General features: G+C 40.8%; 1 protein-coding gene across 3 annotated transcripts in view; it reads left to right on the forward strand.

Annotated features, from left to right (window-relative positions):
- The first annotated feature begins 453 nt into the window (after nucleotides 1-453).
- Nucleotides 454-8,977, forward strand: part of MRS2 (MRS2 magnesium transporter) — a 19,937-nt gene continuing 11,413 nt past the window's right edge. Inside the window, exons 1-5 of one of the 3 annotated variants that reach the window (XM_011962777.1) lie at nucleotides 454-782; nucleotides 2,721-2,794; nucleotides 6,018-6,054; nucleotides 7,067-7,179; nucleotides 8,662-8,734. In XM_011962777.1, the coding sequence (XP_011818167.1) occupies nucleotides 593-782; nucleotides 2,721-2,794; nucleotides 6,018-6,054; nucleotides 7,067-7,179; nucleotides 8,662-8,734 (487 nt within the window). In that variant the 5' untranslated portion in view covers nucleotides 454-592. The remainder of the gene's footprint in view (nucleotides 783-2,720; nucleotides 2,795-6,017; nucleotides 6,055-7,066; nucleotides 7,180-8,661; nucleotides 8,735-8,977) is intronic. The other 2 variants (XM_011962778.1, XM_011962779.1) reach the window with 2 other exon arrangements.

An 8,977-nucleotide genomic window follows, 5' to 3' on the forward strand; every position in this document is an offset into this window, starting at 1 on the left:
GATTTTTCCCGATGCACGTTAAGCACATTTTCTATGCCTTTTTCTCCTACTAATCTGTTCATTCCAGCAACCTTCAGAGGGCAAAAGTGGGAGCTTTCCCTCTTGCTCCCTACACCAAGTTAAATTTAAATGTAAATTAAATGATTTGGGAATGGGTAACGTACTCATTCCCAAACTGCAATTTTCATAGGTATGAAAATTCTCCACAAACTGCAAAGCCATGACACTCCAAGGGCCCAAGAACCTAGGTTGACGAGCTCACTTAATGCAAGTAAACGTGCTCCACCCATCTCCCAGCCCGCCTGCTCCCTCACTTTGGTACAGGTACAGGTACAGGTACTGGTACAAGTACAGGTATAGGTACCGGTAGGAACGCAAACGTCTATTGGCCACAGACTTAAGAGGCACGCCCACAGGTACCTTCCGAGCATGCGTGGGGAAGTAGCACGCAGGCGCGGCACGCCCCGCGCATGACTGATACAAAGCGTCCGCAGGTCGGGCGGTAGCGTCGGCCGAGTGCTGCGGCCGGGGCAGTCACCGTCCGGCATGAAGAATTGGGTTCTGGGTGCTGCCTGCTCCTCGCTCCGGCACCATGGAATGCCTGCGCAGTTTGCCCTGCCTCCTGCCCCGCGCGATGAGACTTCCCCGGCGGACGCTGTGTGCCCTGGCCTTGGACTTGACCTCTGTGGCGCGTCCCGTTACTGCCTGCGGCCGCGCAGCCGACTTGGTTGGAAGGAGCCGGGCGGCGCAACTTTGCGGGCCGGGCCGGCTCCGCGTGGCAGGTACAGCCCTTACCCGGCCACAGCTTCGGGACGGTGGTCTTGCAGTGACCTTACGCTGCTGCCCCAGCCACCCGGCGCGGCGCGCCTGTTGCTCTGCGCCCTGCGCAGACCTCGGCCTCCCGTGTGTCCTGTGAGCTTGCACAGGCCCGCGGGCCGAGCTGCGCCCGACTAGCTCAGAATGCGACCTTGCTATGTGCGCTGTGCCCTGCCGGGGTCCGAGCGGCCAACCCTCTGCCTTCTCCCCCACCGCCCTTGCTGCAGATTATATAACCATAGGAACAACCTAGGAATCGTTTGTAGACCGTGATCACGTTAGTTAACAACCCGCTTAAGTGCTCTTGTGAGCGGTTTTCTTGTGTGTTGTTTTTGAGACAGGGTCTTACTATGTTGCCCAGGCTGGACTCAAACTCCTTGCCTCAAGCCTAACGCATTAGCCTCACAAAGCGCTGGGATTACAGGCATGAGCCACCACACCTGGCCGAGAGGTGTTTTTAAACAAGGCTTTCATCTGTTCCGAAGTCATAAGTATTAATATTAATTTATCTTCCCTTTCTTCCTTACGGACACATTTATACAGTTGTCGAGTTGCGCAGGGATTGGGGACGCACATGGAAGTGAGGCTGAAGACTGAGTTGCTTCTGAGAACGGCTTGACTTTATTTTCAACTACAGTACTGTATAAGTAAACAGGGAGATCGGATTGAGGAAAAAAAAAAAGAATCTTATTTACTGTTTATTTTTACACCAAATGTTGAAGCATGGTGAAAAGTTAAGATTTTCACACATGTGAGTGCAAATATATAAGGAATAAAAGGTATTGAAATGAATGACTTTATCAAGAATATAGCAGTGTCCTCAAATATCTTTTCTCAGTTGTGCTCTTAAAAGCCTCCCAAAGTAACTCTTCGTCATCACCTCGTTCTCCACTTATTGGAGAGTCTTTCTAAGTTGGGTTACATGCTCTGCACCCTCCATTGATAATGCTTAGGAATCCAGTTTCAGCAAGTTGGAGGAAACTTTGAGGACAAGCATTGACGTTCAGAATCTCAATCCCGGTTACACTCTATCTAATTTGTGACATTAAAACATTGAAAGCCATTTGTAATCAGCAAATGACTTTTACCTTTATTCATCTTACCCTTATAGTGATAATTTGTATTTTGTAAAAGGGAAATGAAACTTCAGATATTAACAAATTACAAGAATCATTACATGTATGTAGTGGAAAAAAGATCAGAAGTAGGATTTTTTTCCTACAGTCTCTGGAGTCAGTGTAATTACTTTGGAAGCATAAAACAGTGTCCTCTGTCAGTCATTAAATGTACTTGATTATACTTCAGCGTTCACTTCGACTCAGTCTAGTCACATATTTTAAATAGACTAATTTTCAAATAAAGATTTGTCCTCCTTCCAGCTCAGTGGGGGTGTTTCGTAAGTATTCACTATAAAGAATATCTGTAGAAAAGAAGTAAGATCAATAGGTTTCATAGTTTATGAGCCAGTCAAATAATTCTGATACTGGAATGCTTGAAAGATCAGGTGGCACTTAGGACCTATGTTTTCTAAAATGTATCTACTACCAAATGCGCACGAAGAGCCTTTTATGCAAAAAGGAAGACCAGACATTTTCTTAAACCTCAGAACACGATGTTGTACATTCGTTCATCCAACTTTGAGATATCAGTAATAATTAGAAAGGTAAAAGGGTGATTGGAATCCATCAGTTATTTTAATGCCTCACCTAAGCCATTACTTTTGAAAATCATTCCCTGCCAAACCTAAGATAATCACCAACAAATATTAAAATTAACAAGAGTATTTCTTCTTAAAATATTTAAAAATAATAAAATAGTCTGAAGGCCTCCACATACTATGAGAGTTGTATTTTAGCTCTATGTGAATCATATAACCACAGGAATTCTCTTAATTTATTCTTCAGGTGAAGTGCACCGGTTAAGAACTTCTGATGTCTCTCAAGCCACTTTAGCCAGTGTAGCCCCAGTATTTACTGTGGTGAGTATGTACAATACATTGGAAATCGTACAGAAAGTGCTTCCCATACTTATTAACTCATTGGACCGTTGGCCAAGATACTACGTATTTTGAGTTTTATAATCGCTATAGTTACATGTCATGGCTGTTGTGCCTGGCCAGTGACCTGAGTGCCTGCTAGATTTGCTTAACAATTATCTTGAACTTTGCTAATGACTGCACCTCCCCTTTTAATACTAGAACAGGTCAATCACAATTCAGAGCCATAAAGAGGCTTGAACCTGTGTTCTGCAAGATAATACGCAGGCAGAAGCATCTTGAAGGCAGCAGAGTGTAGTATTTAAAAGTGCATGCTTTAAAAGGTCATGATCTCTGTAACTTTTCTCTGAAATGGTTGGGGAGTGGGAGTGAGGGGGGAAATAAATGAATAAGATAATGTATCACATACACATATTTTTAGAGAAAGAGAAAGAAGGCCGTTGGGGCAAAATTTTAACAAAGGTGACTAGGTGAAAGCTCTATGGGAATTGGTTGTAATATTCTTGCAGCTTCTTTGTAGGCTTTTGTTTTTTTTTAAAAAAAAAAAAAAAAGCTTGATAAAAACGTGTGCCGGCCGGGTGTGGTGGCTCACGCCTGTAATCCCAGCACTTTGGGAGGCCGAGGCGGGCGGATCACGAGGTCAGGAGACCATCCTGGCTAACACCGGGGTTTCACCCTGTCTCTACTAAAAATACAAAAGGTCGTGGTGGCGGGCGCCTGTAGTTCCAGCTACTTGGGAGGCTGAGGCAGGAGAATGGCGTGAACCCGGGAGGTGGAGCTTGCAGTGAGCCTAGATCATGCCACTGCACTCCAGCCTGGGCAACAGAGTGAGACTCTGTCTCAAAAAAAAAAAAAAGGTGTGCCTATTTGAGCCAGACTTCCTAAATTCCAGTCTCACTCTGCCTCTTATTGACTAGGTGGCCTTGCACAAGTTAGGATAACATCTTTGTGTCTTAGTTTTCTCATCTGAAAACTGAGCATAACCTACCGTATAGAATTGTTATGAGGATTAAATTAACTCATATATCGAAAGCCCTTAAACTAGTACCTCACATATAGTAAGCCCCAAATATATTTCATTAGGATTATTTAGGCTTGTTAACATAAGAGCTTTTCTTTATAAACTATACAGAACGAAATAACCCCCAGAATTGCGTTTAAAAGTTACCACTGTTATTCATTGTTCTGGAAGAGTTGGCCAATTTAGTTAAGAATACAAAATCAGGGCCAGGTGAGGTGGCTCAGAGACTACAAAGACAATACAAAATCAGGGCCAGGCGAGGTGGATTACAGGTGGCCTGTAATCCCAGCACTTTGGGAGGCTGAGGCAGCCATTTGAGGTCAGGAGTTTGAGACCAGCCTGATCAACATGCTGAAACCCCATCTCTACTAAAAAACAAAAAAATTAGCCAGGTGTGGTGGTGCATGCCTGTAGTCCCAGTTACTCAGGAGGCTGAGGCAGGAGAATCACTTGAACCTGGGAGGTGGAGGTTGCAGTGAGCCAAGATTGTGCCACTGCACTCCAGCCTGGGCAACAGAGCAAGACTCTGTCTCAAAAAAAAAAAAAAAAAAAAAAAAGAATGCAAAGTCAAACGTCAAATATTGAAAGTTAGTTCTTTGCAGGTGAAATAATTTCAAAGAACACTTAAATTCATGAAGCTATGGAATCTGAGAAAGAAAAAGAAATTTAATTTGTGCTATTTGAAATAGTTTAAAAAGTGAGCTGGTTACAAAGTAAAGATTTTTTTCGTTATAATTTGTATGATTTAAAAAATTTTTTTAAGTTCGATTAAAGAAAAAAGCGTACATATAAATATTGAGATGCAAAAATATTCCGCATATGTTGCTACTTTGGAAGGAGGGAGACTGCAAAGCAGTATGTATAACATTAGTATGTTTTATTAGGAAAATGTTTGGAAGGATATTCAGTGAAATATTATCACAGTTTTCTCTAAAACTTGTCATTTCAGGTGATTAATATAGTTTTACTTTACATATATTTATTTTCAAATTTTCTACAGTGGGTTTATGTATTTGTGAAATATAAGGATGAAAGCTAGACTATTACACAAATATAAAGCTTTCTTTGATATAAATTTTCCTTTAGTGTTCTATGGAACTTATATATTCATATTAATTTTATCTTTGCTGATGAGAAGCAAGATAAAATATATATATTGTGAGTTTTTATTTTGTGATTAACACAGCATGTATATTTCCATGGTAATAACCCAAGACCTATATTGTACTTATTATGTTAGAGTGTCTTTCTGAAATGTGTCTGTCGTTGTAAGTAGTACAGCTCAGCACATAGTGATTCATTAAATGTTTCACATCTTCAAACTTGACTGTGGATAAACATCACTGAAAAATACTCCCCTACTTTACAGGAAATAGGTGCATTTTCTGTATCAAATCCTGTCTTCAAACTATCAGAAGAGGTTCTGTAAATCTTTATTGATTCTGCAACACCCACCAAAGATACTTTAGCTTCATGTAGACATTTAGATTCACAAGGCAGGCCATACTTGGTCCCAGTCTACTCAGAAGGATAAGGGACAAGAGAAACAACAAGGTAGTGTTAGGTGTTTCCTCTTCAAAACAAGTCTTTGCCGCCATCCAGGGGTTTCTGTGGTCCTCTGAGTGATCGCTCAGTGACAAGGAGGTAAGATTCTCAAAGGTGGATGTGAGATTCACCTTGGCTCGAATCCCCATGCCCCATAGTGACAGTATCCCTTGTAACCGTCACAGAGGCACAGCGTCCAGGATTCTGGTGGGAAACATGGCCACAAGAGCCAGCACAGTCAGGAAGGGGCAAAGAGAGCTATTGCTTTTCACCTGATAACTGTAATTTGTTCATCTTCCCAGTCCAGTGCAGTCTACCAGTCAATGGTCATTTTTACCATGAGGATTGTTACCTAGTAACAACACAACTGATACTCCTTTATCAAACTTTCTAGAGGAACCAAGATAGAAAGTTAAACCCAGATCTGATTTTTCCTAGCAAAGGAAAAAAGGAATTTTTAAAAACCCTTAACTCATAACTGGATTTAATCTAAAGAAGGTCAGTAATGGTTTATATTTGCATTTCAACATTTTGGGGATATTACTCACAATACCATAAATTCTTAACTAAATTAACAATACCGTAAGTAGCATTCTAATTTGAAAGAAAATAATAATTTGTTTTATTCTCTATTTTCAGACAAAATTTGACAAACAGGGAAATGTTACTTCTTTTGGTGAGTATCTGATCAGCATTCTAAATCATTTTTTTAAACAATGAGTGAATCTGATAGAAATCAGGAAATTGTAGGATTTTGAGTAGAATATTCTCTGTATATACAGGTGTGTTGAAAGAGATCTTTCTTCAGCATTTGTCTGTCAGTCTTAATTGGAGCTGGCAGTACTCAGACTGTGTGTATTCTTCCAGAATTATTTTCTTCTAGCAGGAGCCACTTTTCACTCTAACAGGCTGTTGAAGGAATATTTGGGAGAGAGAGGCTGGTGTAGAGCTGGAGCCCAGAGACACACTCTTTCTCTTTTGTCTCTCTTGTTAGTGTCCCTTTCACTGCCCTCATTCATTCCCCTGAAGCATGTTTAAGGCAGAGTCACATAATACCACTGACATTGCAGTGGGTGACAAAAGGTGGACAGGGACATGTCACTGCATGGCAGTCATATGGAATTCTGCTGCTAATGGCTGTCTGTGGACAGCTACTTTAAAAAGTGAGACTAGGCATTACTTTACTGTGTGACTTCAGATGTGAGTTTCAGCTCTCCCCGAGAATGAATGTCTCAGGTAATAAATTCAGTTCTTCTCATTTTTGTCTTAGTTCAAGAACAAAGACAGTCAAGCTTATCTGTTCACATATATAAAATACTGAAGATGATGTTGTAGTAAAAATAGAAAATGTAGTTGTGTACAGTTTATATTTAAGAAAGATAACCTGTCTTTAGAGCTGGAAATTTATAGGTTCTAATGATGCATAGTTGTGGTTTCTATATTAGTCTCAAGAGACTTCTAAGTAGTGAGAAATTTATGAGGTATAGATAAAAAAATCATTAGTTTGACGGTATTTAGCCCAAGTATGTTTTCCAGGTAAAAATGGATATTAAGAAGACTTAATTTTAGTTTTTGTTTCTTGTAGTAACCAAAAATTATCTTGGTGGTGGTGGGAGGACTGCTTTGATGGAAAAATCTAAGCCATTTAATGTATTTGGTTTAGCCCTCTCTGTTTATTTCTTTTATAGAAAAGAAGAAAACTGAATTATACCAAGAGTTAGGTCTTCAAGCCAGAGATTTGAGATTTCAGCATGTAATGAGTATCACAGTCAGAAACAATAGGATTATCATGAGAATGGAGGTAAAATATTTTATTTTCATCTGTGTTTCTCCAATACAATCTTATAAAAGTTACCTTCTTTTTTTTTTTTTGAGACAGAGTCTCACTCTGTCACCCAGGCTGGAGTGCAGTGGCGCGATCTCGGCTCACTGCAAGCTCCGCCTCCTGGGTTCACGCCATTCTCCTGCCTCAGCCTCCCTAGTAGCTGGGACTACAGGCGCCCGCCACTGCGCCCGGCTAATTTTTTGTATTTTTAGTAGAGACGGGGTTTCACCTTGTTAGCCAGGATGATCTCGATCTCCTGACCTCGTGATCCGCCTGCCTCGGCCTCCCAGAGTGCTAGGATTACAGGCGTGAGCCACCGCGCCCGGCCTACCTTCTTACTATCTTGATCAGTATCTAGGTTAAAAGTAATTTTGGAATAAAAGTAGCTACATGAAACATAGGATATTTTATAGCTTTATGCTAGTATGAGTAGAACTCATTTTACATGGATTATATGCACATGTTCAATAGGAATAACACTGCTGTATTTTAAGTTGAAAAACCTCTGACTGTGGTGTTCATTCTCACTGTTGGGATTTACTCTCTAGTTCTGGAAACTATAAGACAATCCTGATTTGTAACAGATATAGTTCCAATTGTGTACAGTTACATGTAATTATAGCATAACCTGAGCTACCAAAAACTGTATTCTGGCTTTCTGAGTAGCACAGGAATACACGTTAAATTTTATAGCCTTTATTTATTTATTTATTTTGAGATGGAGTTTTGCTCTTCTTGCCCAGGCTGGAGTGCAATGGTGCAATCTCCATTCACCACAACCTCTGCCTCCCAGGTTCAAGCAATTCACCTGCCTTGGCCTTCTGAATAGCTGGGATTTCAGACATGAGCCACCACACCTAATTTTGTATTTTTAGTAGACACGGGGTTTCTCCATGTTGGTCAGGCTGTCTCAAACTCCCGACCTCAGGTGATCCACCTGCCTCTGCCTCCCAAAGTGCTGGGATTACAGGTGTAAACCACTGGGCCTGGCCGATTTAAATTTTTTTAATGGAAAACTTTCCGAAATATATTGTATTTTCCCCTACCTATTCAGAGCACGCCAAATATAATTTGACTTTCTTTAGTGATTCAGAGTTAATGTGGATATCAGTTATTTTGGTGGGCTAATGTTTAGGTTCAAAAATAGATGAAGAGACACAGGACTCAATGGTATTGGCCTTGTAGTGGATATGAGACTTTCTTTCTTCAAAGAGTCTTTGATAGCAGATTTGTTCATTTTTCTAGAATTAATCAAAATAATAAAAAATGGGCCATGAGTGGTGGCATGTGCCTTTAGTCCCAGCTACTCAGGAGGCTGAATTGGGAGGGTCACCTGAGACCAGGAGTTTGTGACCAGCCTGAGCAATGCAGCAAGATCCCATCTCTAAAAATAAATAAGTAAATAAGAAATACTTTATCAAAAATGGAAGCAGTCTTCTCCCAAGTGATTTTCTCCAGAAATATTCTTTACTCTTGGAAGCAGTAGCTAGCATTCTTCAAAACAGTGTCTCTTTCATGGAGAGGCAGACAGGTATGTGAAAAAGCAAATTTAGCAGAGTGATAATTATATAATCTAACTGGTGGGTATATGGTGTTAACCGCAATCTTTGAACTTTTCTGTATAAAAATTTTCATGAGGCTGGGTGTGGTGGCTCACACCTGTAATCCCAGCACTTTGGGAGTCCGAGGAGGGTGGATCACCTGAGGTCGGGAGTTCAAGACCAGCCTGACCAACATGGTGAAACCCCGTCTCTACTAAAAAATACAAAAATTA

The sequence above is a fragment of the Colobus angolensis genome, unplaced genomic scaffold, assembly GCF_000951035.1.
Source record: "Colobus angolensis palliatus isolate OR3802 unplaced genomic scaffold, Cang.pa_1.0 Scaffold6, whole genome shotgun sequence".
Lineage (NCBI taxonomy): Eukaryota > Metazoa > Chordata > Mammalia > Primates > Cercopithecidae > Colobus > Colobus angolensis.